Raw genomic sequence first — 27,825 nt, 5'->3', positions numbered from 1 at the left:
CAGACCCACTAGTGAAATTTCACTGGCTCGTTGTTGTTGTAGTAGTTTTCTAGTCTTTTGATGCCCTGCTCCTTTTGTATTAAAATACTATATACAAGATTTGAAAGGGACGAGTTTCATTAAAAACAGTTCCCTTGTCCCGAAATGTTAATTGATGAAGTAATATATTCTCCTAATATATATTCTTTTTTCTTCTCGGTACACTTTTCTTTTTAGTTTATCCTAATAAAGAATGTTTTACTTTTATAATTACACAAACTTATTTTGGATTACATATGTTATAAGTGTTCATTTTTTCTTTTCATTTAATACGCCACATAAATTAGGACGAAGAGAATATATTTATAGTCTATTTAGCCAACCTTTTCAAAGGCCTAAAACACTTTTTTTTTCCCCAAGAAAAGTGTTCTTTTGTTCAAAGTTGAGGTGTTAACCAAACTTCTAGGAATAAAAAAAGTATTTTTGAGTAGAAACATAAGTATTTTTTGAAAAGCAAAAAAAATAGCTTATCTCCAAAAGTATTTTTTTTAAAAGCATTTAGAAATAATTTATAAAAGCTTGATCAAACACTAATTGCTGTTCAAAGGTAATTTTTAAATTAATTAGCCAAACATAAACTGTTTTTCACCGAAAATACTTCTCTAATTATTTTTTCAAAATAAACTAATTTTAGAAGGTTGACCAAAAATGCTTAAAAAAAGAAGAAGGGAAAAATGAAAGTAAGGAAAGAAAATAATTGCAAAGTTAGGAGGGGGATGAGAATTGAAGTGGGCTGGGCTTTGACATAGAAAAGAATGGCTTAGTAATAATTGAAGTTAAAAGCTCCTATATAGAATCGGATCTATTTGAAGTGCCAGAAAAACACTGTAGTATTTTCTCTCACAAATTGATTCTGTGGTCCGAATTGGAGTTCCTAAATCATGGCTACACAAGGTCAAGTCATCACCTGCAAAGGTACTTTTTCTATATTCTATGTATTCAATTCTCACTTTAAAGCAATATCAAAGGCGGATCTAATATTTAAACCAGTATACCACTTATAGAAATGTATGTTTGTTACTTGCAATTTTTATGCTTTGTGTGAACCCTAAGTTTTGAGCTTTAATTTGTGATTATGGATTGTGAAATGGGCGTATAGCTGCGGTGGCCTGGGAACCCAACAAGCCTCTGGTGATCGAGGATGTGCAGGTGGCTCCGCCGCAGGCCGGTGAAGTCCGTGTTAAAGTTCTCTATACTGCTCTCTGCCACACTGATGCTTATACCTGGAGTGGCAAGGTAATCTTATATTATATCCGTATGTATTATTTTTTCTCTTATTTATGAACTACCGATTTTACTCTTAAGTGCTCAATCAAAGATATGGAACTATGGTTATGTGAGTTGCTACGAGCATAGTCAGTCTCAAGCCTGATAAAGGTGTGGTTATGTGGTCTAAATGTGATGAATCCTCGGGGAATACCTGTCGAATAGAGTAGAATGGATGCAAATGATTCATAAAGTTAACCACAACTGGTTTGGTCTTTGGGATCGTGGCATAGTTGGTTGATGGATTAATCATCAAATGGAGTTGAAGAGTTCTGCATTCCTGCAACAATGTTCATTTGCTTTTGGGTGGCTAATAAGTATTATGAACATATCATTACATTCTTATGATAAACAATAAAACTAGTGCAAAAGTATGGACTTTCATTAAAACATGCATTCTCAAATTTTCTCTCTTCCTCTAAACATTTATGCTCAAGGATATCTTGGAATACCAAGAATTTGTAGCCCTTTCCTTCTTATTTAGAAAATTGCATCCCCAATTCGTAATGTTTATGTGGAAATTGGTACTTTGGGAAACAATAAGGTTGGAGTCAATGGTTTAAGATCATTAGTTTATTGAATTAATGGTTGTTGTGTGTTATTGTCAGTCACTATCTGACATGTGTTTCTTTCTCCTTGAAGGATCCTGAAGGTCTCTTCCCATGTGTTCTTGGTCATGAGGCTGCAGGGTACGTGCTCGCTTTATGTCATAGCATTTTTATTGAACATTAGCTTCCGTTGAAGCTACACAAGAGTTTTGTCTGGATGCCCGCTTTCTTGCTCTTAGCCCTCTAAAATTTGCAGGATAGTAGAAAGTGTCGGTGAAGGAGTTACTGAGGTTCAGCCAGGAGACCATGTTATACCTTGTTACCAGGCAGAATGCAGAGAATGCAAGTTCTGCAAATCAGGAAAGACCAACCTTTGTGGTAAAGTAAGGGCAGCTACTGGAGTAGGAGTTATGATGAACGACCGCAAGAGTCGATTTTCTATCAACGGAAAGCCAATCTATCATTTCATGGGAACTTCAACCTTCAGTCAGTACACTGTTGTCCATGATGTTAGTGTTGCAAAGATTGACCCAGTAGCTCCTCTGGAGAAAGTCTGCCTTCTTGGATGTGGTGTTCCAACTGGTAACTCTTCTTGTGGTTTCCTCCAATCTAATTCATAAAACTTCTTCTGTAGTATCTCTGATTTAATGCTGGCTCTTACTCCATTTCCAAGCTGTTCTTTATCAATAATATATACAACTACTATGCCTTAGTTCCAAATAAGTTGCACTCGGCTATATGAATCCTCACTGATCGTCTTACTCCATTTAAATTCATTTCAGGTCAATATTATACAAAATAAAAAAAATAAGAAAAGTAAAATTTAAAAGTACTTCAAGATCTTTATTTATCAATAATTTATTAGTGCGATAAATTGTTGGATTGGTCCTGCGTTTACTTCATCATTATTCTATTTCTTGTTCTTATTGATCCCCCAATCTCTTTCATTTTTTGCTATAATGATTGCAACACCTGACACCAGTCAATTGAGAGCAACTTCCGGGACCATGTAATGCATTCGAGGGAAGATAGGATTTTGAGATAAAACACATCAAAATAAAAGCTAAAGAAAGAGAAGTAAAAGAAGAATGGAAAGTTAACAAGGGAAATCAACCAAGTATCATAGTGGGGCTCTTAGTATAGATGTTTGATACAACGAGGATGGTAATGCATATAAATATATTGTTAGGGAGCAGATCGTCATAGTAATTTGATTTATATGAGTTACTAGATAGTGCCTTTTGGTTGGTTTAACCCAAACGTCCATCTTATCTATCCTTTTAGTTGAAACTTCAACGCTGGTTTATTCCCTAGATTAAAAGCTGAGGAAGAAATCATAAATCATAGATTGCCTTTCTTACTATGTTCGTTTGTTCCCTTTCTTTTGCCAATACCTTGTGTTTTATTTATTTTCAATTAATGGCTAATGTGCACTCTTACCATCCCCTCGTATTTTACATTGGGTATTTGCTGTCTTTAGGTCTTGGAGCTGTTTGGAACACTGCAAAAGTTGAACCAGGTTCCATTGTTGCTGTCTTTGGCCTGGGCACAGTTGGTCTTGCTGTAAGTTCCTAACAATTTGATTGTGTGTCAATAATTAGGTTCCTTTAATATATTTATGTAATCTATCAATTTGCTTGTTAGGTGGCAGAGGGTGCAAAAGCTGCTGGTGCTTCGCGAATTATTGGGATTGATATTGACAGCAAAAAGTTCGATAGAGGTACAGCTTCATCCACTCTGTCTAAGATTGTGGACTAGTTGAACTTTTAGGATTAGTAAGGATTTGAATAGGCTCCAAGAATCTTTTACAGAAGATTTGTCAAAATCTGAGCTACTCCTAAGATTGCTTTCTTGAGAATTCAAATACAAGTTACTAATGTTCATCAAAAGCTGATAAGCGATTTCCGTTTTATATATATATATATATATATATATATATATATATATGTTTGTCACTGTTTGGAGGAACTTTTATGTATTATCACTATGCCAGTAAACTGTGTGGAGAGCTCCCTTATGGGATGGAATATAATGATAATGGAAAAGCAAAGGAAGCCTTGCAGTAATTCCTTGTCTCGATTGCCCTCAACCTTTCTACAAAATAAAATGCATCAGCCACTCCTCCAACTAAGAAAGGATGCCAACCATTACCTTTAGGCCTTAAGGCCTTGTGCTTTCAACCCCTATAGGTGCGTTACTTCAATGCGCAAGCTCAATATCATTCCATCACCCCCATCAAGATTGATTTCAATTCAACCTTTAAAATTTTGAAAGCAAGAGATAATATTCCGTACCAAATCATGCCTCCCCACTAAATATATTTGACGCTTATGCCAGACTGGAAATCATGCTGAAAAGACGTCTGATTAAATTTAATCTGATTCAAGAAATAGCACTCCAATCAAACTTGAGCAGCACAACCGTTATTATGCTTGTGTCATTAGTTTTATCCAGTTGTTTGGTGTATAATTTGTCACGTCGTCTCTCATCATATATTAAACTGTCGTATGCAGCCAAAAAATTTGGTGTGACTGAATTCATCAACCCCAAAGAGCATGAGAAACCAATACAGCAAGTCATTGTGGATCTTACAGATGGTGGTGTTGATTACAGTTTTGAGTGCATTGGAAACGTCTCGGTTATGAGGGCTGCTTTAGAGTGCTGTCACAAGGTAAACTATGCTAGTGTCTTATCAATAATATTGGGATGGTAGTTGGGGGGGAGGGGTGTTTGTTTCGTTGCATCTGCCTCACTCCGCTTGAAATCGCTCCGTTACCCCATCCAACCTTCTCTTTATCTTTTGAGCTTCTGTTCGCTTTTCACGTTCTGTATTCATTTTCCTTTTTTAATATCATCCATGCCCCAACCCCCGTACAAGATACTGAATACTGATACTGATGCTGAATGTGTCCGATATTATTGAAATTGCAGGGATGGGGAACCTCGGTGATTGTGGGTGTTGCTGCATCTGGTCAGGAGATATCCACTCGTCCATTTCAGCTGGTGACTGGCCGTGTTTGGAAGGGAACCGCATTTGGTGGTTTCAAAAGCCGATCACAAGTTCCTTGGCTCGTGGACAAGTATTTGAAGAAGGTCAGTTTTGTCTTTCCTCTTCTATATGTTTCTTCATTTCTTTTTCATTTAGTTATTGCAATTCCTACACCTTTCATTCAATCAATGCTTCCATACTTGCAGGAAATCAAGGTGGATGAATACATCACTCATAATATGACGCTTGCGGACATAAACAAAGCTTTTGACCTGATGCATGACGGAGATTGCCTCCGTGTTGTCCTGGATATGTTCGTATGAAGTCTTTATGTTCTTTATGTTGCTGACTTGCTGGTTTGACGCTATTGCTCGGACAGTATTGCTCTCTCCTTCCCTAATTATCTGTGTGGAATAAAAAGAAAGTGGAAAAAAGAGTATCAAGAGGGCAGAGTAACTCTTTTAAAATGGATGGTTTTTATTATGTTCTGGTGGTCTATAGTGCATCTTTCAAGTTAATGCTCTACTTCCAAGACTGAACCACCATTGCTGATTTTGGACAAACTCTGGCATCTTTGCATCAAACGGATCCTCCCTGTTCTAAAGTACAATATCTTATCCCTCTCTTGACACAAAGTTTAAGAAAAAAGTTAGACTATTGATATTTGTGGTCCAAAACAAGTTACTATAAATCATCTCAAGTAAAATATTTCTAAATAAAAAGTATAATTTTTTGTTTGGAACAGATTAAAAAAAAGGTGTGATACATAAATTGGCATAGAAGGAATATCTTTACTGTCATATCAAGTTATCAACGGATCCTCCCTATTTTACTGTACAATGGACCCATAAAATGACATGGTTGTTAAAATAAGAAGGAAAAATGAAAACGAGAAAATGTATTGTGCAGAGTGCCAAAAGGTATTTTGTAGAAGGATAAAGAAAATGAGGAAAAAGGGCTTTCTCTCTCATGATCGGTGCATCATCTAGCGTCTATTTTAATTTTCATTCCTTCCACATTCTGATGTTTACTTGTTATTCATTTACTAGTAATTTTCAATATTTTGGACGGAGTTTTATAACAAGTCCACTTCATTAATTTGTTCATGACTAGCTTATTGAGAATCATATAAAAATTCTAATTATAAACTCAAATGCCAATCGTAAGGTGCGAAGATTGCTTAGTTCTCGTCTATTCTTTGGGCCCCTCCAAGGCTCAAAATGTACTGTCGCTGTTAGACATGCAAAAGTTAGTTCAAAACTACTCATATACATATACTACTGCAATTCTATGTACAATAACATGTTTTCATTTCATCTAAACTAGTGCAGCATGATCATCACCTAAACTAAACTATTGCTCTACCAGTCATCTCCAACTTGGGAGCCAGTGTCTGCTCATTGTTATCGTCGTTGTAATAAGCATAACCCCCATGACTAGTGAGATTCATTCCTGCAATTTCATCCGCAAAAGATTTAGCTTATGTAGAATCCAGAACAATGTCCCCATTGTCACTCACCCATCCCACAATCACGACTATTTGCACTACATGTGCTGCTAAAATCTTTGCTCCTCCACCCCTTAGCGATCCATATCTTTGTCTGGATATATCTTGTTTATGTACTTTTTTTCAGTAAATAATGCTGTGAAAATAATACCCCATGTACCACAACCACCGTGGAGTTGTGCTGCTTCTAGTGGATCGTCGTATTGGAATTTCTCCGCGAGCTTGTTGCAACCAATGAGAACCAAAGCTGCAACAAATCCACAAATTATGGCTGCCCATGGATCCACCACTGAGCAGCCTCCTGTGATTGTCGCAAAGCCGCCTAGCAAACCGTTGCAGACGTCCGTTAAGTTCCAGTGGCCAATGAGTAACCTGTTAGTGTTAGATGAAGAGGAATGTTAGACCAGAGCACACTAGTCTTTCTTACAAAGGTATAAAGAGAATATTTTTAGTGGTGGTGTCTTGATCAACTTGCATGTATCTCAGGAGAATATTGTGTGCAAAACACTTGTGTACACAGTGAACTTTAGCTTATAAAAAATAACATAAATGTTATGCACTTAAAAATATATATATAGATCAAAATCATGCAACTAATCAAAAGACACAATTTCAGGAAATTCAAGATCATTGTCCTTTAACATAACCTTTTTCCAAATAATGTTGTTAAAGCAGCTGTGCATCCACAGAGAGTGGTCGTAACAGCAGCTCTTCCAATAGCACTCCATTGTCCATAATATGACCCATTATTTCCATAAGCCTTCAAAACATTCATGAAAGAACCAGGATTAAAACCATAACAAAAAAGTTCCAAGAACAACCAATGTCCATTATGTCCTTTCATTGCTACTGGTTTTCCTTCATGATCAAATCTCCCAATTCTTGGACCTTCAATTAAAGCACCCCATAAACCTGCAATTCCACCTACCATATGAACAACCCCTGAACCAGCAAAATCAATTATCCCTGACCCAAATAAAAGATTCCCATCATTTCTTCCTGGGCTGGCCCAACCATCTCCAGACCAAAACCAATGGGCTGTAATTGGATATACAAAGCCTGTTAAAAATGAAGAGTACATTAAATAGGAGATAAATTGGGTACGTTCTGCAATTGAACCACTTGTTATTCCTGCTGCAGCAATTGCAAAACACCACTGGTATAAGAAATAGCCAAAATCAGAAGCCTCTGAAGGGAAATTCTTGAGGCCAAAATTATGATGACCAATGAAACCATTTGATGGGCTACCAAATGCAAAGGCAAAAACAAATAGGTAATAAAAAAGACCACCTGCCGCGGCATCAATAACGTTGGTTAACATTATGTTCATTGTATTTTTGGCTCTAACTGAGCCAGCACATAACATTGCAAAACCAAGTTGCATTGCAAAGACTAAACAGGAAGAAAATAGTAAAAAAGTAGTGTCAACTGCAAAGCCTGTGTCAATGAATTTATCAGAAACGTTGTTGAACTGGTGGCAAATGTACTCGGCCGCGGCGGTAGCGTTGGTGGCGCCACCTAAGAGGGGGCTGAGATCCACGGAGGAGCTCATGGGAGCAGCCATAGTACTAAATACTAATGATGTGTATGTGAATTATAAGAGGTAGAGTTTCTGTGGTATATATGGAGGAGGAATGTGAAAGATTTTCAAGAGTGGAAATCGGAGAAAGGTTAATTGGAAACGAGATTCCTGGAGATTCTTGAGGCAGAATCTTAGATCACTTAAACAAAGAATCAAATTTTACTAGTAAATTGGTAGGTAAATTACCACGGAGTTTTACTTTAACGCATAACATTGAAAACCTTTTCTACTTAAAAATCAACTGATTGCTTCATTCTCTATCAGAATATAACTTGACGTATAAAAAGATTATTGATCTTACAAATCATTATATCAAGTAGAACATACGGTTCTTTTAAATAAGTTACTATCTTGTAGATTAGCAAATTATTAATTTTATCACGTCAGTCCCTAATCAGGACAAAATAGAACTGTTAAATAGTAGAGACTATAAACTGTGTCTATTGTATTAGTTTTTGGCAGATATACCGTATTTCTATTACACGTGGCAGAATGAAGTCATTAAGTTGGATGTTTGTTGAAAAATCAATTAAAGTAGTAAAGACTAAAGAGCAACGATAAGAAACATTTGATGTTATTGCATATCCAAGTCTATGTTGCCAACACTAGTGACTAGACATAATTTTAACCAGTCTAGACTTCTATATGATCACAACTACTCTCTCCCATAATGTCCTTTAATAAATGAATAAAACATGTTTCATTTTGTTAACAGGTAAACACCAACACAATTCCCCTCCTACCCCTAATTTTACACCTACAAACAGCTGAAACCTTAATGATTTGCACAGCTGCAGTCTACAGAATATGAGCAAGAATCCTAATTCTCTCTACTCTACATGGACAAAATCAACTATACCAAAGTTACATTATCAAAGACTTAACTAACGGTGTATTGTGCACATGTCAATAGGAACTCACAAGGGACTTGCAACTATACTCCACAAATTCATGCAAGTTCTGGAGGAGCCCAATTTCCCGATTTGAAGTCTTTATGGAAGCTGGAGTTCCTTGAGACAACCCAAAACACTACAGCAAAAGATAAGAAAATAATCTTACATTAGATGAGCGCGATGGGACGGCATAAAGTGCAAATACATCCTAGGAAATAAACTGGCATACCAGGGATTCCAGTAACAACAAAACTCTGTTCCTTTAGAACATCATAAAGTGTTCTTTTCTCATTAATATTGACCCATCTAGGAGCATCCGCTGAAAAGATCGAGTGAAGAAAAATAAGAACGAAATTAGTCCATAAAGGCAAAAGGGAAAAGACAGCTTAGTGACATGGATCAAGATGCACCACATTTTTTACAGAAGCAGTGGCGAAGCCACATGTATTCAAGGGGCGTCGGAAAATTACAGTGTAGCTACGTAATAATTTTTTTTAATATATATATATATATATATATATATATATATATATATATATATTACATATTGACACCCCTTGGCTTCTTTATGGGTCTACTTCTTTATATTTTGACCCCCCATTAGTGAAAAATCTGGCTCCGCCACTGAGCAGAAGAGGTACACCATCTGAACCAAGACTGTATTATCTACCACTAGACTAAGGTCGTTGAAAGTAAAAGCAACTACTGCAGAAACACTCTACTTGTACATTTGAACCAAGACTGTAATAACTACCGCTAAAAAGTATGCCATTGTTTATATAATAAGTGAGAGGTCCTAGTATCCTTACGGTTTATAGGAGAGGAGATAATTGTACCCATAGACATATAAAGTCGACAATCAAGTGCAACTCCATATTTTTAAAAAATAAAAAGGTGCAAACCCATATCAAAGGAAAGCCGAGACAACAGTGATGGTTTGGAGAGTCTAACTTTCATTATACTCAATAAACAAGCAAAAATGTGATAAAGTCCAAGTATTTTGGAAAAAGAAGGCTGAACCAAACCATGGAAACCCCTTCAGCGGACCACCTAAGACCAGCACACACTATAATCTGCACTATGTTTCGAATTAGTACAAGGGGTCTCTTGTTTCAGACACTAGGCAGAAAATCTACTAAAGATTGCAATAGTCTTGAAAGTGGAGCTTCCTCAAATTTTCATCTGTCCGAATATAGAGATGGGGGAGTGTACCTTGTGAAATGCTATCCTTGGTTGAACTCTGTGCAGAACCGTTCTCCTCATTACCAAAGTCTTCCACATGAGAAGCAGCTGTTCCTTCCAGCAGATAGCGAAGAATATCTCGCTTGGATAAACAGACTCCAGCACAAGCCTGCTCAATCACAAGTTCAGAACAGAGAAGCACATTACATCCGCTTGAACTGGTGGCACTAAAAAGGAAAGCATTAAGAGCTCGTTTATTTTGACGGATTGAATGAAATAATCATGGTATAAGATTTGGTACTGTTTTATCCAATGTCTGGATTGTCTTTTGAATCATGTATGACCTTCTTTCTGGTTGGTATAATTGGTGTATTGTTTTATACCAAGACTAATGTGGTATGACAATACCATGATGCAGTATTGCAGTTATACGTGGATAAAATATTCAAAATGCCAAAACTACCCATGTGGGTCTCCTCAAACCCTTCTCCAAACTCTTATACAGTTTAAACCAATCACAAGTTTAAGTTATACACTATATATACAATTTTTAATACAATGAACCAGAGGCTCGATAAAAAGTAATCTCTGTATTACAATCCCTGCATCATTAATCCTTATATTACAATCCTAGTATAACTTGTTTTTAAACCAAACGACCCCTAAGAGCTTATCAACTACCCTGATGATATATTTCAAGACCCAAAGGGGCAGATGCCCCAGCCTCCAACATTGCGCTACTACAGATCTAAAGCTCCTTCACCCAATTGACTGTGGTGACTACATGCCCAATTTCACAAAAGAATTTCTCAGAAGGTTTGCCTTTTCATGAAGTAGAATAGATAAAAAAGTTCTAGGGGGATGCACCAATTAGACCTCTTACTTTAAATTTGACAATAAGATCAAACGGAACCAAAAAGCATTTGTACCTATGCATCTTTATCTAATGGAACTCAAACTTGAAAAAATTCTATTCCAATCATATTAATTTCATCAAATCAAACCACAAAATTCAATTAACACCATCGTAGGTGATTTTTTAAGAAAACTTCATTATAATGAGATTCTTTCTAATTTAATGTGCCAGATTTTGGGCACACAGCAGTATGTTAGACACCAATGTAGAGCAAAACCATGTTCAATGGTGCCCAATAGGTGCTCGTATTACGATTATGTATTGGAATGATTCTCTGTGTGACATGAAAAATAGAAACGTAAAAGAATTGTTGCCACCAGAGATGATGAAACAGTTATATACCTCATAATACAACTCAATAGCATCACGAGTGTAAGCATTTTCTCTATCCCATGACAGAGGCGGACAACCTTCTGAAAACATGTATGGAAGCTAAGGATGACCAAAATCCTTCATAATAATGGAAAAACAATAACTTGCCTCAGTTACATAAGAATGATTAGTCAAATTGGTGTTAAGCAGAGAGAACCACATTTGGCTTAAAAATTCGTATTTATTATTTGTATATCTATATATAGGAGGTATAGCAAAGGATATCATATCAAGATGAGCTGAAAACATGTCAGTCTCACAGAAGTCCTCTATGAAGTCGCTGGACATAACCTCTGGATACAGCAGAAGAACGGGCCAATGAAGAATATTATTTCTGTCTAATGTTGGCTTTTTTCGTCCAGTGAGTTCTTGATACATGGCCTTCCCAATCTTCAATCCTCTAGTTTCGAATGCAGAAACAAGGGCCTGTATAGTTCATATTAAGTGGTGAGAACCCACCAGAATGAAGAATTGTTACTATATGCAGATAAAACTATAGTTTTAGACCTTAGCAGAAGATACTGCTTTAGACACTTCAGCATCACGCCGTTCCATTTCTGCATTTTGTATATCAATCTGCCTAGCAAGCTTCTTCAGTTCTTCATTAGATGACGACAGCTGAAGACCTCTCTCACAGAACTCTTTTGCTTCAGCCAACAGATTCAGAGAAAATGATGCCTTTGCTGCTCTATAAAGTGCCTATGCATAAAGTACAAGACATGTCACATACTCCAAGAACATGCAGCACTTGCAGGAAACTATGGCCCATAATACGACACATGATGCATATTGAAAAGCATACCTTAAAATTACTTGGATTTAATTTGGCTGCGTCTTCTGCATCCTGGAGTGCACGTCTAAAATTTCCCAAGAGAAGATTGACATGAGCTCGGTTTGAATAGAGAATTGACTGTTCAGTATCACTTAAAGCATTCTGATTTATTGCCCTCGTATAGCAATCAATAGCATCCGAATAATGCTTCTTGCCTGTCTTGACATATTCATTGCCTTTTTCCTGCAAAGTTGGTAGGACAAGAAATGTTTCACTTTCTCATAATATTTTGGACAAAAACAGGCGCTGCCCTCCCCCCCCCCCCAAACCAAGGAAAGCATAAAGATAGGCAAGTTAGACAACATAAAGGCTGATTCAAGCGGCAGATATCCAAAAGGATGAAAATGATAGATGTGGTAAAGTGCATATAGCTGTCCAATGAGGATATTGCTAACAATATTCTACCATACAACAACAACAACAACATACCAGTGTGATCCTATAAGTGGGGTATGGGGCGGAGGTGATGTGCGCAGACCTTACCCAACCTTGTGTGAGGTAGAGAGGTTGTTTCCGATAGACCCTGGCTCAAGAAAAGCATTTTCAAAACAGGTTTGAAAAATACCAGAGTAAAAAAAGCTACGGAAAACGGCCAAATATATCCCTCTACTTTCATTTATTGTTCATTCCTATCTCCTGTTATACTTCTTGTTCATATATACCCCTGCCGTCCAACAAAGTTCTATATTAACCCCTACTTTAACGGACATGACATGTGGCACCGACTGATTGAAAGAACAAATCCCCTCCCAAAAAAAACCAATCAGGCCTAAAATATGACCCATCCGACCCAGTTCCCTTTTTAACATTTTACCTAAAATTAAAACTCATTTCTTCTTCCCCTCCTCCCTTTCCAACAACCATTACAATGAGCTGCAATCTTCTTAAAAAAAAGAATGCATCAGATCGAAACTGTAATTTCCAAAACATAAAGCATCAGATTTCAAAAAAGATTTGGCGAGTAAAGAAGGATCAAACACGTAATATATACTAATCTTCCAATTTTTCAAATAAATTAATACAAAGCATGAACTAAAAGACTAAATCAAAATCAGACAAGCCTAGCAAGCAGATAATTGAAAGAAGGAAATAATCCAATTCAACAATAAAGTCAAAAACTTTACATAAAATAGACAAACACCCATTCAAGAGAATTAAGAGTAGTAGCAACGCCTATTCATCCAATGAAATCTCGATGTTTACAGGGCTCTAAAATCGGACAGTCAGTGGAGTAAGATTAGCCCATTGAGAGTGTGAAAATTTTAAAAACGACATCGCATTTTGCGCCCATTGTTTTCTCTACCTCTTTTTCGGAAGTTACCTAGCCGGGAAATGACCACCATCACCGGAAAAACCACAGATCCTCCATCATTTTCGGTCAATAACTGACCCTGTGTAGCCCCATTCTCTCCTCTACTCCCCTTCACGGCCCCCAAAACCCCACAAGATGAAGGAAACGACTATCAATAGTCATCAGAGAAATCTCAGAGCATAAGTGTCAAACGCTTCTCTTTTTCCTTTTTTCGGGTCAAAGAATTCTTTAATGTGGTACTTTGGTCGTGGGTTTTAAGTGGGCAAGGGTTTTTTAAGATGTGGGTCGGGTCTTGTGCTTAAATGGCACCACGTGTTATGTCCGTTAAAATAAGGGTAAATATAGAACTTTGTTGGACGGCAGGGGTATATATGAACGGAAAGTATAACGGAGTATAGGATTGAACAATAAACAAAAGTAGAGGGATATATTTGGCTCTTTTCCGAAAAAGCTAAGATAAAAATAGTGAAGAAAAGAAAACTAATGACAACAAATAGTAACGATATCCAAAGTAAAAGAAACAACAATAGTACTCCCTCTGTTTCAATTTAGATGACACATTTTCCTTATTAGTCCGTTCCAAAAAGGATGGCACATTTCTACAATAGGAAATAATTCAACTTTAAACTCTTCATTTTATCCTTAATAAGAACTATTATAACCACACAAATGTCATGGCCCCACAAAACTTTTACCCCTTAAGCTTTTAAGACCACAAGTTTCTAAAGTCTTTTTTTTTCTTAAACTCCGTGCCAAGTCAAACTACCTCATCTAAATTGAAACGGAGGGAGTAATATAATTAAAAAATAAGATGATAATAATAATAATAATATTGATAGGGAGAAGAGGGAGCATATAAGGCGCTCTAAACTAGAATCATACTCTCACACAAAAAAGAGAAAAATTGGTCGACTACCTACTAACCTTCTACCCTAATCCTCGACCTCCATGCTCTCCTAGCTAGGGTCATGTCCTCGGTGAACTGAAGATGTGTCATGTTATGTCCTGTCTAATCATCTCTCCCCAATTCTTCCTCGGTCTACCTCTACCTCTCCTTAGACCTATCACCGCCAATCTTTCGCACTTCCTCATTGAGGCATCTGTGCTCCTCCTCTTCATGTTCCCGAACCATCTCAGTCTCGCTTCCCGCTGTCCACCATGGAAGCCACTCCCACCTTGCCCCATATATCTTTGTTCCTAATCTTACCTTTCCTATTATACCCACACATCCATCTAAGTATCCTCATTTCCGCTACTTTCATCTTCTAAACGTATGAGTTCTTGACTGGCTACTATACCACATACAACATAATTGGTCTAACCACCACTCTATAAAACTAACCTTAAGTTTTGGTGACACATTCTTATCACATATGATACTGGATGCAAGCCTCAATTTCATCCACTCTGCTCTAATATGATGTGTGACATCATCGTCGATCTCCCCATTTCCTTGGATTATTGACCCAAGATACTTGAAGTCCTCTCTTGGGGATGACTTAAGTTTCAATTTCACTTCAACATCCGCCTCATGTGATGCATCACTGAACTTGCACTCCATGTACTCTATTTTAGTCATGCTTAACTTGAAACATTTAGACTCTAGGGTTTGTCTCCCAACCTCTAGCCTATCGTTAACTTCATCGCGTGTCTCGTTAATCAATACTATAGCATCTGCAAATAACAAACACCATAGTACCTCCCCTTGAATATATCGTGTCAATTCATCCATAATCAAGGCAAATAAAAACAGGCTAAGAGCTAATCCCTAGTGCAATCCCATCTAGACTGGAAAGTGGGAAGTGTTCTGAGTCTACTCCCACTATTCTCACTCGGGACTTGGCTCCATCATACAGGTCCTTAATCGCTTTAATGTATGTCACAAGCACACCTCTAGACTTCAAGCATCTCGATAAAACCTCCTTGGAACTTTGTCATGTGCCTTTTCTAGGTCAATGAACACCATATGTAAGTCTTTTTTCCTATCCATATACTGCTCCAACAATCTCCTTAAAAGATGGATGGATTCCGTAGTTGATTGCCCCGGCATGAATCCGAATTGGTTCTCGAAATCAGACATATCTCTCCTCATCCTCTCTACCACCCTCTCCCACACTTTCATAGTGTGGCTTAATAGTTTAATACCCCTATAGTTATTACAATTTTGAATATCACCCTTGTTATTGTACAACGGAATCATCGTACTCCACCTCCATTCTTCGGGCATTTTAGCCATCCTAAAATGACATTAAACAACCCCATTAGCCACTCCATACCTACTTTTGCCTGCTTTCTTTCAAAATTCCACAAGAATCTCGCATGGCCCAGTCGTTTTCCCCCCTCTCATCTTACGTATTGCCCCCTTAGCCTCCTCAAACTTTATACACCTACAATGCTCAAAATCTCGACGACTTTCGGAGTGCTCTAAATCCCCCGACACAATATTACTGTCACCCTCTTCATTCTAGAGTTTATGGAAGTATAACTGCCTTATACGTTTAAAGGCTTCTACCATAATAACCCAATATGAATTTTAGAAAGACTAGGATATTCACTCATATTCCAGATAAGAGAATCAAACATGAAAGTCATAGACAAACAATATTTTCTTTTTTGATAATCATGGTGTTCGGGTCAGCTTGCACACACCTCGACTAATTACACATGGTACCTCCTAGCTCCCACTAGCAACAGGTACAACGTAACTCTATACACCAAGGCTTGGACAGATGGGAAGAAATCAATTTATATAACACACTTTCCTTATTAGTCCATTAAAAAACAAGACACATTTCTATATTTGAAAATAATTTAAGTTTAAACTTTTTATTTTATCCATTTTTCCCTTAATGAGAAGCTTTTATAACCCTACAAATGTCATGGTCCTACTAAGCTTTTACCTCTTACGCTCTAGGACGGTAAGTTTAAAAAGTCTTTTTTTTTCCTTAAACTTCATGCAAAATCAAACTAACTCATAAATTAAAACGGCGGGAGTAGTATTTTTATCTCCACTGGGATTCAAACCTGAGATGTCATGGTTCTCAATCTGCTTCGTTGATCACTAGGCCACACCCTTGGGTGCTAGAGAAAGGGCATATTTAAAATGTGCAACCAGAAAAAACACATATATGAATGCTATGGTTGGTTGAACTTGGAAGAATTAAGTGTCAAAAGAAAATAAAATAACGGAAAATGAAAGTTTGTGCGGACACCACTGTTTTAAATTTAAAAAATTCAGCGAAAAACTTTTGACGTAAGCATTTCCAGTGTTTAGTTGGATATAAAAGTAGGAAGAGAATACAAACGAAGTAGAGTTGTCAAAGTAGAGTATACGAATAAAAACCTTAAGTTCAACAGCGGTAGACTGTTTGAGAGCGGAGATAGCATCGAGGTCAGCCAATTCTTTCTCAGTTTTTGGTTCCGAACCTGCCTCCATCCATAACGCCATCCTTATTGTTTGATTGACGGAACTTCTATTCTATGTACTCGGAGCTGAAATGGAGACGCAGAGTTCAAAACTGAGATGAACAGCGATGAGACCTCAGGCTCCGGCAAGACAAATTGGGTCGAACTTTCTTGAAGACTCTTAATAAATGGGCTTCCGGCACTTCCATTTGGATCGTTTACCAGTATGAGGCCCCGTCACAGTAATTTGAGTTTCTTGTTTTTTTTTTGGAAGAAATTTAAGATTAGCCTGCTTTATAATTGTTAATTAAAAATTAGTCATAATTTAAAATTAAATAAAATTTAATCAATTTTTCATGCGAAAATTAAATGTGAACAAAAATATACCTTAGTTAAAGTTCAAAAAAATTTCAGCATTATGCTGGAGTTTGAATTTTACATATGAAATTCAAGTATAATGTGCTGAAATTCATAACATGATGGAGTTTATATACAGGAGTTCTATAATCTAACATATTTTCTCGTGTCTCGGCTAAAGGTATTCGTGTCAAGATTTTATCTCCGTGTTAAATAGTGGATATATTTTAATTACTTTACAAACATTAACTATTTTCTAATTACTAGTTTAAAAACTGATTTTCCCATGGTATTTTGGCTCTTTTTTTCCACCCCACTAATTCGAACCTCATCATCCATTAGATATAATCCATTAAGTTGACTTTGCAAAGGCTACTAAGGACCGGGTGAAGAATGAAAGATGCTTGTTAAGCCCATAGGATAAGATTTGCAGATGCAATCATGAATCGAACCAGATCAAAATATTCAGCTGCCAAGGGACAAAGCCAAAAGGTTGAGGTTGACTGCAAATGAAGGATTATAGCATTATCTATTAGATTTTTTTATTATTTTCAGGGCTCACACTCTCATAGTTATGCTAATTAATATATTTTCACTATCACTTTTCTCTCTTTTATTTTGAAAAAGACTTACGTTTTCTTTACAATATTGTACTTTTACAAGTCTATCAAAAAAATTGACTGGATATCTGTTGGTTTCGAGCTTCCATACATTAGCAGATCGTTTGGCTTAAAAATAAAATATGCGGAGATTAGTAATACCAGAAATTAATATAATGTCACGTTATTTCTATCTTAAGTAATGAGTTGACTAGATGATCTCCATAATCTAATTAGATAGAAATTTCACATCATGCTATCAAGAACCTGTTATTTTCATAGTACAACTACTATCCAACCAGTGCCGTTTCTCTTTTTTCTTTTTATAGCAGTGGTTATCCGAGTCAGCTTGCAAGTACCTGTTACCAGAGGCGGAGCTAGGCGGGCAGAAGGAGGTTGCTAACCCTCTTCGCCCAAAAATTACATTATGTATATAAAATCAGTACATATATTAGATGTTGAATCCCCTTAGCTTTTTCGCGTGTTTACCTTTATAATTTTTTGAATCTCCTTGGTGGAAATCCTGCTTCCGCCACTACTTGCTACCTCCCACTAGCACAACTACCATGGAACGATTTCCATTAGAGCTTAGACAGATGACGCCATATCACGTTCACCGTCAGATTAAAGAAAAATTCTCCTAACTGTTACAAAACTGGTAGCAAATGAAACCAATGAGGTCCAAGTCAAGCACCGGTATAGTACCATGTACAGGTGAAATCTTAACTGATGCAAACTGGTAAAAACTGGTAGCCATAAAACCAATGAGGTCTAAGCCAAGCACTAATATCCATAAAAATTAACAATTGTAGATCAGCTCTTCAGTAGAGTCAGTTTTTGGTAAAAATAGCTGCTATTAAGATAGCTTTACATAAGAAATTAGTATCATGTTCAGGTGAAATCTTAATGCAAAACTGCTAAAAACCAGTAGCCATAAAACCAATCAGGTCTACGCCAAGCACTGATATCCATAAAAATTGACAATTGTAGATCATCTCTCCATTGAAGTCAGTTTTTGGTGAAAACATCTGCTATTAATATAGCTTTACATAAGAAATTAGTACTACCATGTACAGGTCGATGAAATTGGTCTCTTAGATGCAAAAGCAGTTTACACCAAAAGAATATTTAACCCGTTAACCCCTCTTCAAAACAATATGTACTCTTCTACCCTTAAAGGGGAGAAGCATTCCTAACTTTGTTTTCAAAAGAAAAAACTTTGAAGGAACGAAAAGGCCATGTTTCATCAAGAATTCCTCCAACATTTAAAAGTCAACAAAGAATCCAGAATCTACAGGAGGAACTTCAGGGGACAATATGTTGAATCTTGTGGAAACTGGTGCCTCTGAAGGTCCAGAAGATCATCAATCATCAAACTGAATGTCCAAATCGGGTGTGCTTTCAATTGACTGAGAAAATCTACTTATCTCCGTTGACTTTGCAAGGTTAGGATTATATACCTTACCCAAATTGTTAGTTTGGCTAACATGTGTTTCCCAACCAAAGTCAAATTCTTCGAAACTTAGAAGAAAAGCATTTTCGCCTTGATATCCATGTTGGGAAGTACTTTGGCTATCAGATGATGAAATTTGCTGTCTACATAGTTTAGGCTGGCAAGCAGAAGTGTTCTCGTGCCTGCTTCCAGAGGCGCTTCCTGTCCTAGCAGGGGAAGGCAAATGGCCATTGCAGGGGATTGAACTTCTAGATGAGGTTCCATCATCTGGCTGATTGGACAACTGGGACACCGAAGATTGCTGAGGCAAATTGTTAGTAGAGTTTCCGGCTGCATAAAGTTGAGAGAACATTTGGGCTTCAGATGATAATGGGTTATTGTACATATTACCCACCTTTGACTGGGAGGATACTGCATTTTCAGATGAAATAAAACTTTCAAATTCACTTAGAACACTAGGAAGTGTAGATAAGTGAGGTTGAGAAGGTGATGAATTAGCATAGGGTAGAGAGAATGCTGGAGCTTCCGAAGACGCCGAATTTGCACATACACTAACTTGTGGCTGAGAGGGTATCTGAGGTTCCATTGGTGCATAATTTGCAGATGCATCCACAAACCTAGACTGCCTAGGTAATTGAGGTTGGAATAAAACAGCATTAGCATCAAGCATGCCAGCACTGGGCTGGGAGGATATCTCAGGTTCCATCAGTGCATAATTTGCAGATACACCCACAAGACTAGGCTGCCTAGGTAATTGAGCTTGGACAAAAATAGGATTAGCACCAGCTATGCCAGCACTGGGCTGAGAGGGAATCACAGGCTCCATTGGTGCATAATTTGCAGATACACCAACCAGAGCAGGCTGCCCATGTAGTCGATGTTGGGAAGAAACAGCATTAGCACCACGTATCTCAGCATTGGGCTGAGAGAGTATCTCTGGTTCCGTTAATACATAATTTGCAGAGGCACGCACAAGACCAGGCTGCTTATGTAGTTGACGTTGGCAAGAAACAGAACTAGCACCAAGTATACCAGCATTGGGCTGGGAGGAAGCGAGATATTTATTCGAGCCTACAGGCACCCTGCCATAAAGCTCTTGCCACCTAGCCACTGAAGAATGATTTCCACCAAATTGAGGCACAGAACTAGCACTGGATGAATTATAGCCCGATCTACCAGTTGCCAAAGCCTGTCCAGATGACCCTGCCCTTTTGAACGCTGTTCGGATAGTAAAAAACTGGGGACCCATGTGACTAACATTGTGCCTTTTGTCCCTTGGACTAACGTTAATGCTTGCATTGTGCAACTGTTGAGAGACAACACGGCTATGAAAATTGTCTCTAAGATCAGTAAGTCGCTGTCTCGCTAAATTCGGTAACCCAGGACTGCTTGACATAGAACAAGGACGAATTGGGGCTTGTCTAATTCTTTGGTTCTGTGGCGGATAATTAGGTGATTTCCAAACCAAACCAGGAGCTTGGTTAGATACGGGCGGGTGAACAGATACTGAAGTATTAGGGCCTGGAGGAACCAATAAAAGCGGTATATCAATTTTCCTTGTGCTTTGTCTCTGTGATTTCCAATACTTCTCCTTGTCAGTAGCATGACAATGGGCAACACCAGTGCACCAGTAGACACATGGAGCAAGTGTGTCACAAACGTAACAATGGCACTGAAATTAAGAGAATAGTGATCAAGATTACAAATTTTTGCACAAAAAATGGACTTCAAACAAAGGATATAATTACCTGATCACAGTGCCTTTCATGTGGAGTAGAACCAAAGGGAAATTTAGCACAAAGATGTCGTGGATGTGGATAATCTCTGCAGGCAATCTGAAAAAAGTAAGACAAGCAGAAGAAATCAATGGCAGAAAAACATCTCCAAACTCCCAAGTGAAAGAATGTAAGCCATATATTGGACAATTGTAAAAATAAATTCTGTAAAAATGTACATGGAACAAACAAGGAGAATTTTCCATTCGGCACTTCTTACTCCACAGAAAATTGCAATGATGCTGATTACATTAAGTGCATTAGCCATTGAATAAGTCATCATTGTGTCTTTGTGCATGCTCATAGTGGACACAGCCAGCCTTCATCATGTGGAAAGACCATGCAGGTGAACTATTGCATAAACAGCTATTTCAGTATCGACTACAAGTTAAGCAAGCTCGATAGAGGGACAAGGTAAGACATGACTTATGTATTGGTCATTCCCCCAATTACATGGGTTATCTTACTAAGATGAAGGTGCAGACAATCTCATCTCCAGAATGGAAAAATTGCCGAACAGGGGCAGGGGATGTAACCTTATCCACATAATTCATATTGAGGAAAGAAAAAAAGTCAAGAGGTTTGGCAGTCAAAACCGAATTGATTTAAGGCTACCTTGTTGAAAATATCCTCTGTCATACATAGGTAAAAATAAATATGTTACATTGTATGGAGGGAGGGAGAGCGGAAAAAGGAAAAAAAAAGAGGGGGGGGGGGGATCTAAAATAAAGTTATTCACCGAATCACGTAACTCCATGGTATGCTCTGATTCACCATCTAGCTAATGTGATAGGGAGACTACTATCACTCAGTCAGTTTCACTTCCTAAGAGAACGTTACATGGAAATGGTACAGTTAAAAGTTAATCAAGCTTCATGTTTGACTTTTTGTAAGAAACACAGTTTATAGCAGAGAGAGAAGGCAAGAGTGGACAAAATCCTAACTGATGTAAGGTGCCTACCTTGTATACAATTTCCTCACTACAGGGGTTGGAATATTACAAAATGTTGTATATAAGTGAAATCCAACAGTATGACAATGTCCGTTATGAATTTCTAGGGTTCAACTAGAGAGATGATGATATGTCCACACACATCAGGAATAACAAACAGGTAATGGTGCAGTTCAATTCATCAATGCCATTCAGGCATTCACTACCAAATACATAAATGGAAGAAGCAACATGATAGACATTCCATGGTATATGTTATTTATCTGTCTGTTCTGAGCTTATCTCTTTGAAGCATAAACCTTAAAGTCACTGAGGCTTGAGCCAGCGTTATGGAAACCTCTGAACTGACTTCCCACCAGATAAATGATAGAAGCTTCTTGTCGAGATAAAGGACCCCATCCTTTAAGGGATCCATTTAACTGCACCCACTTCGGTAGAGGAAATATCAAAAACACATGTTCTACATATGGTGTTGTCATCTGGTGCTGCAACTGTAGTCCAAATAGAAAATCAAAATCCACCACCATGATTTCTAGTGTTAATTAAGATAAGTTCCTATAGCTAAGGAATCATCTATTACCTATGTGGCACAAACAAGTCAACTCAAGTCTCTTGCCTCACCAACTCTTTGTCTCATACCTACTAGATTTTTTTATTCAGAAGCCTAAAACTCTAAAATCAGTAAACTTGCCAAAGACTTTGATTGTTCTATCAATTTAGCAATACATATGTTCTTGTGCAGGAACGAGGTATGATATAGAGGCATGAGTGGACAAGGGCTTTACTTCTCTCTGCTAGTTCATCTTCCATGCGCGGCCACTGATGTACACTCCTCCACTTATCCATAGTCGTGGACATCCACATCTTTCAAAACTTCAGTGAATGTCTAGTGAGCCTTGCTAGCTTGAAGGGAAAAAAAACACATCCTCTCTGAGATGAGTTAATAATCGTGCATATCGATTTGAACTTGTTCATACTAATGAATGGGTTCTGAGTCAAGTTAGTGTCAGATTAGTTTTTTTTTTAGATGACCGAGAAAGTCGTCCAACCCTTAAGACCAACCGCAACCCTCAGAACTTGGGGATGATGGGTCTGCCGCTCTACCCTTCTCTACTTAAATAGCCGGCTTAGTTTACATGGCGCAAGGATCAATCTTGTAGTGTCTTTATCGGCGCCTATTTCAACAAGGACTACGCTCTGACATAGGATTTCTCTATGCCGTAAGAAAAGTATTTACCCTCTCCCCACTTATATCTTCTTAAGTTTCCATCGTTAACTTCTTAGTCTATTTTTAGGTCTACAAGTGTCCCAAATGGAAACATGTGATGATTGATAAAGCACCTGCCTTTTTTATGATGTAAGTTGTTGATAAAACACCTGCCCTATATGTGAATAAGTCTTTGAATTAGTACCATTACTGGCTGAACATAGCTATCATTGGTAACATGTACATATTAGGCCAAATGGACAAGTTGATCAGCTCAAGGCTAATCTTTTGAACGAAGAATACACTCAAGTTTATGGATAGGATGATGTCTATTTCTCTCCCGTTGCTAAGATTGTATCTATGAGCATTCGTATCTGTGGCTGCCATGAGACATTAGCATGTTTATCAACTTGATAGCAAACGTGCATGGTGGCTTAGAGGAAGAAGTCTATAAATGAGCAAACACCTTTTTTGTTGCTTAAGATATAGCCTGGTTTAGCATGTCAACTTCATTGATCATCTTTATGATTTGAGACAATCTTCACGAGCATAGTCCGGACACTTCAGTTCTGCAGTCATCAATCTGGATTTGTCCTTGGTAAACTGGATCATTTCACTTCTGTTGACACAAGGCACAGGGTTTGAGTCTATACCTTGTCGTATATGGTTGTCAGAGCTAGAGATGAACAAAAAGAGATTGAGGCGCTAAAGAGTCAGCTCTTTACTCGCTTTCAAACCAAGAAATTAGGAGGCTTAAATTTCGCCTCAGCATAGACGTTGTTCAGTCCAACTAGAATGTAGTCATCTCTTGCTCTAGATTTTGGATAAAACTAGTATGACTAACTGACGATCAATGAGCACACTTCGGGAACAGGGGAGCCCCTATCAGAACCAGAACACCATAAGTAATTAGTAGGGAAATCAAATTATTGCCCGGATATTTCATCTGAAGTCAGTGTCGTTAATGATTAGTCAATTTCCACAAGATCCTAAATGATAGTCACGGGATGTTCCTTCCATATAATTTTATACAATGATCAAGGAACCAACAAAATTTTCTATTATGCAAATGGAGGATAGGTCGGATCTCCATCTAACAGGTGGTCCGTGTGCAGCTACATCGTATTAAATGGCGGAACGTAAATCTTTTGAAGAAGTAAGATGCAAAATGTGGTTCAAAGCAAAGTATAGAACTATGCCCTTGCAAATATGAGAAATTAGGTGGTCGAGCAGTTACTCGAGTTAAAATTTGAAAAATTACAGAAAAGGAAATGTTTTGTGACAATCAAACTGCAATGTGCATTGTGTATAATTCAGTAATTCCCAAAGAACTAAAACACATTGAGATCAATTGTCATTTTATACGTAAGAAAATACTACTCAAGATTATCTCTACCAATTTTGTTATTTCAAATGATCAGTTTGCAGACATGTTTACCAAAGCACCCCAAGGTCCAAGAATCGAGCACAGGTGCGTAAACTTGGAGCCTATATTTTTACGCTCTAACTTGAGAAGGATCATTAGAAGACATCCACATTGAATAAGTGATAACATGAATAAAGGTCAAGAAGATTAGCTCACCCACATGGAGATTAATGGTAAAGTCAAAAATACCAAATAAAAAAAAAAACCAAAGTCAAGGAATGATTAATGAATAATCACAATTAAAGTATAGCCCCAATAATTTATTACATTTACACAAACTTTTAAGTTTTGTATAGGATTACACCAATAAATAGGTGTGCTTTGTAACATAAGGATCATCAAGTAAGAATTCTCTAGGTTCTCTCTAGATTTCTCTCTTCCACTCTAGTTTCTCTTTCTTGTTTCACGTCCCATAACAAGTCTTTTATTTAATAAGCACATCCCTTAACCAGTCTTTTATTACTTAGGCAAGATGATGAAGCTACCATGAAAATTGTGATACTAAAAGTTCAAGAAAAATTCAAAGTAGCAACCATACTGACCCCCTAATTGATTGTAGGAATAAAAAATAGATATACCACTTATCGACTAGTAACAATCATGTTAGCTTATCATCCAATAAGAACCTTATAGCCATAACTGTAAAAATATTGATTTTGAGGAAAAAGCCGTAACCAACATAAATAAACGATGCATCTCACTTGTGCTTTGCCTTAATAACAATGTGTTTTTCTTAAATGAAGAAGAGGTGGCATGACAATGTTAAAAAAGAAGCTTACCCTGACATGAAAAGGTATACTCTAATTCGAGAAATGGTTAAAGAAAGAAAGAAATTGAGATAATCCATAGTGTAACAAGCTAGAAAATTAATAGAAGCTAATGGCTATGGACAAGATGGCAAGACAAATTTTTTGCACAGTCAAATGATATATGTTATTTTTATATCCCAATTATGTCCCGTGACTATATTCACCTGCAACTAATATAGATGCAAAACTTCATACTCAGAGATGTCGGGGAGGTAAAAATAACACTGGCTTGGCTATTAAGTTTATACGAAAAAACAAATAAGTCCAAATTACTTGTGAATTGAAACAAATTGGCACCACGAAGAAACATATCATGTGTCAGGATCAACACAAATGCATAGTAACAAAGAATAAAATTAAGGAAATACAGAAAGAACATCTCTACGTCTATCAATACGATACCACTAGTTAGCTAATGCAGGTAAATCATAAAGACAACCCGGTACTTCCATAAAAGAGAGCAAGTTTGAAAACCCCAAACTCAATGTTGGTTTTAATTAAAAAGAAAATCAACATTGGAAGATTCTTTTGCCGATAATTGTTCAAAATCTCAGAATGCATACCAAGGTTGACATGTGCTTTCTGGTTTTACGCAAGGTTGAGCGCTTTGCCTCGCTTAGAAGGCGCTTCAGTGTCGTCATCAAGGCTTTAAGGCATAATTTTCCTTGCCAATGAGCGTAATCCTAAAGAGGCGACACTAAACATATGACTCTATCTTCGCCTTTGATAACACTGGACTCTCTTCCCACCTCCCCCCAGGCATTCTCCAATGGACCTTTGTTATTTTGCTTTATTCTCCAAACATATGACCTCTAACTTCTCAACCCAAAGTATCTATCTATCTATCTATATATATATATATATATATATATATATATATATATATATATCCCTCCTTGACAGACATTACATAGTGACCCTCTCATTTTCTCCGCCTAGTAACACCCCCCCACCCCCCACCCCTGTTTTCTACCTTTAAGCCTTTCTTTGTAGCCTTGTTATGATATATGCATAAGGAGGTATCTCAATTTAAGATCTTTATGTGTTTGAAAGCTAGTGAACTTCAATAGGGTTTTAGATGGAGAAATTTCTTTTTCTGTTCATTCACAGAATTAATAATTAGAGGATTCTTCCATTTCCATATCACCAAAATAAATTTCCGGCAAATGTTAGAAGCTAATAGCAAAAAGTCTAACTGTAAAATCAGAAATATCAGCTCTTTTGGAACACTACACAGTCATAATCTTTCCATCTATTCTTTTATATTTTATTTCCTTTGCCATTTTGTTACTAAACTAGAACTTGCCAGCACTAAATCAATACACTACAAGAAGGAAATAAGCAAACAAAAACGAAAATAACATCAATTGGGAAAATTTCAAAAAAAAAGGTGCTATCTTTGCAAAAATAAAATAAAATTACCTGACCCTTTTCGCTAACAACAAGCAAATCATCAGAATCATCACCACCTCTCTCGTTCTCAACTTCAACAGGCTTATCTGGGTCTTCCTCCAAAACTACACAATCATCATCATCATCGTCAGGCTTAGCAGTAGCATTACTTACAGACTTCAAATTTTGCCTCGATGGGTTCTTAATAACTTCCCCCACTACCACCACATCGTCAGAAGAATCGTCCTTTTTGCATCCATCCCCTTCATCCAAAAGCTCCATTATCCATGAATAGTCATCGCTCCTTTCGCTGTCACCGCCGCCGTCCACTTCTTCATCGGAGCTTATATCGAATATCACTCTCTCCGGATCAACCATCATGCCCATTGACCCGTGAATCGAATTTCCTCAATTTCTTCAATCCCCCCAAAATGTCACACGTTTCTCATTGCCCAATTTTCAAACAAAATAATCAAGATTTTGTTTGAATAAAAATAATCTAGGGTTTTAAATAGAACAACAAAGAGAATACTAAGGTTTGTGGACAATAGCTCAGAAGTGTACACAGGTGAAGAGAAAGTGATAAATTAAAACCCTATTTTACCCAATTTAAAACAAATTTCAAAAGAATTTTTTTGGATTATGGAGCTATTTTGCTCATTCTCACTCCTCTTCACTTATTTTGTTTTTATTTTTCTGCGCTAAGTCTTTGGTTGGTTGAGTCACAACTCGGGGGAGGGGGAGGGGGGAGGGGGGCGAGTACGTGTAGGGAAAAGTAAATAAATTACGAGTTACGTTTGCCGTTTCTTAATTTTGTAGGCAAAAGTACTAGGTACTTTAATTATTTCTAGTTTGTTGTACGTGTACGTCGAGTTATATATTATACGTAAAATAATATCAAATTATTAAAACAAACTTTTAAATGAGTAATCATTCATGAAAAAATAAAGTACGTACAAGTTTTTGTGAATGATAAATGGATCTCCATCGTATGATGGCTTGTATGTAAGGG

The 27,825-nt window shown here is 37.3% G+C and overlaps 3 protein-coding genes and 1 pseudogene across 4 annotated transcripts; 1 reads left to right on the top strand and 3 right to left on the bottom strand.

Annotated features, from left to right (window-relative positions):
- The first annotated feature begins 739 nt into the window (after positions 1-739).
- LOC104119691 (alcohol dehydrogenase class-3) lies at positions 740-5,367 on the top strand. The gene is made up of 9 exons (XM_009631265.4): positions 740-954; positions 1,139-1,275; positions 1,948-1,994; positions 2,110-2,435; positions 3,334-3,416; positions 3,498-3,573; positions 4,367-4,524; positions 4,785-4,946; positions 5,049-5,367. Exons 1-9 carry the CDS (start codon positions 921-923, stop codon positions 5,163-5,165), a joined length of 1,140 nt encoding a protein of 379 aa, XP_009629560.1. The 5' UTR covers positions 740-920; the 3' UTR covers positions 5,166-5,367.
- Positions 5,206-8,370, bottom strand: LOC104119690 (ammonium transporter 1 member 1-like; annotated as a pseudogene).
- Positions 7,278-17,048, bottom strand: LOC104119689 (uncharacterized). Of its 2 annotated transcripts, XM_009631263.4 has the most exons (9): positions 16,782-17,048; positions 12,097-12,309; positions 11,802-11,993; positions 11,520-11,720; positions 11,265-11,345; positions 10,037-10,175; positions 9,054-9,143; positions 8,853-8,960; positions 7,278-7,408 (listed from the first exon to the last, which is right to left on the bottom strand). In XM_009631263.4, the coding sequence occupies exons 1-8, from the start codon at positions 16,884-16,886 to the stop codon at positions 8,881-8,883; spliced, it is 1,101 nt and encodes a 366-aa protein (XP_009629558.1). In that variant the 5' UTR covers positions 16,887-17,048; the 3' UTR covers positions 7,278-7,408; positions 8,853-8,880. The 2 variants fall into 2 exon arrangements, with proteins under 2 accessions (XP_009629558.1, XP_009629557.1); XM_009631262.4 differs by lacking the exon at positions 7,278-7,408 and having other exon boundaries at positions 8,490-8,960.
- Positions 17,049-18,766: 1,718 nt separating this feature from the next.
- LOC104119693 (probable GPI-anchored adhesin-like protein PGA55) lies at positions 18,767-27,495 on the bottom strand. The gene is made up of 3 exons (XM_070189788.1): positions 26,844-27,495; positions 21,001-21,087; positions 18,767-20,924 (listed from the first exon to the last, which is right to left on the bottom strand). The coding sequence occupies exons 1-3, from the start codon at positions 27,198-27,200 to the stop codon at positions 19,164-19,166; spliced, it is 2,205 nt and encodes a 734-aa protein (XP_070045889.1). The 5' UTR covers positions 27,201-27,495; the 3' UTR covers positions 18,767-19,163.
- Between the last annotated feature and the right edge of the window lie 330 nt (positions 27,496-27,825).

The sequence above is a fragment of the Nicotiana tomentosiformis genome, chromosome 1 (assembly GCF_000390325.3).
Source record: "Nicotiana tomentosiformis chromosome 1, ASM39032v3, whole genome shotgun sequence".
NCBI classification, from domain to species: Eukaryota; Viridiplantae; Streptophyta; class Magnoliopsida; order Solanales; family Solanaceae; genus Nicotiana; species Nicotiana tomentosiformis.
The sequence above is the reverse complement of the archived record's forward strand: the minus strand, read 5'-3'. Positions and strand labels throughout refer to the sequence as shown.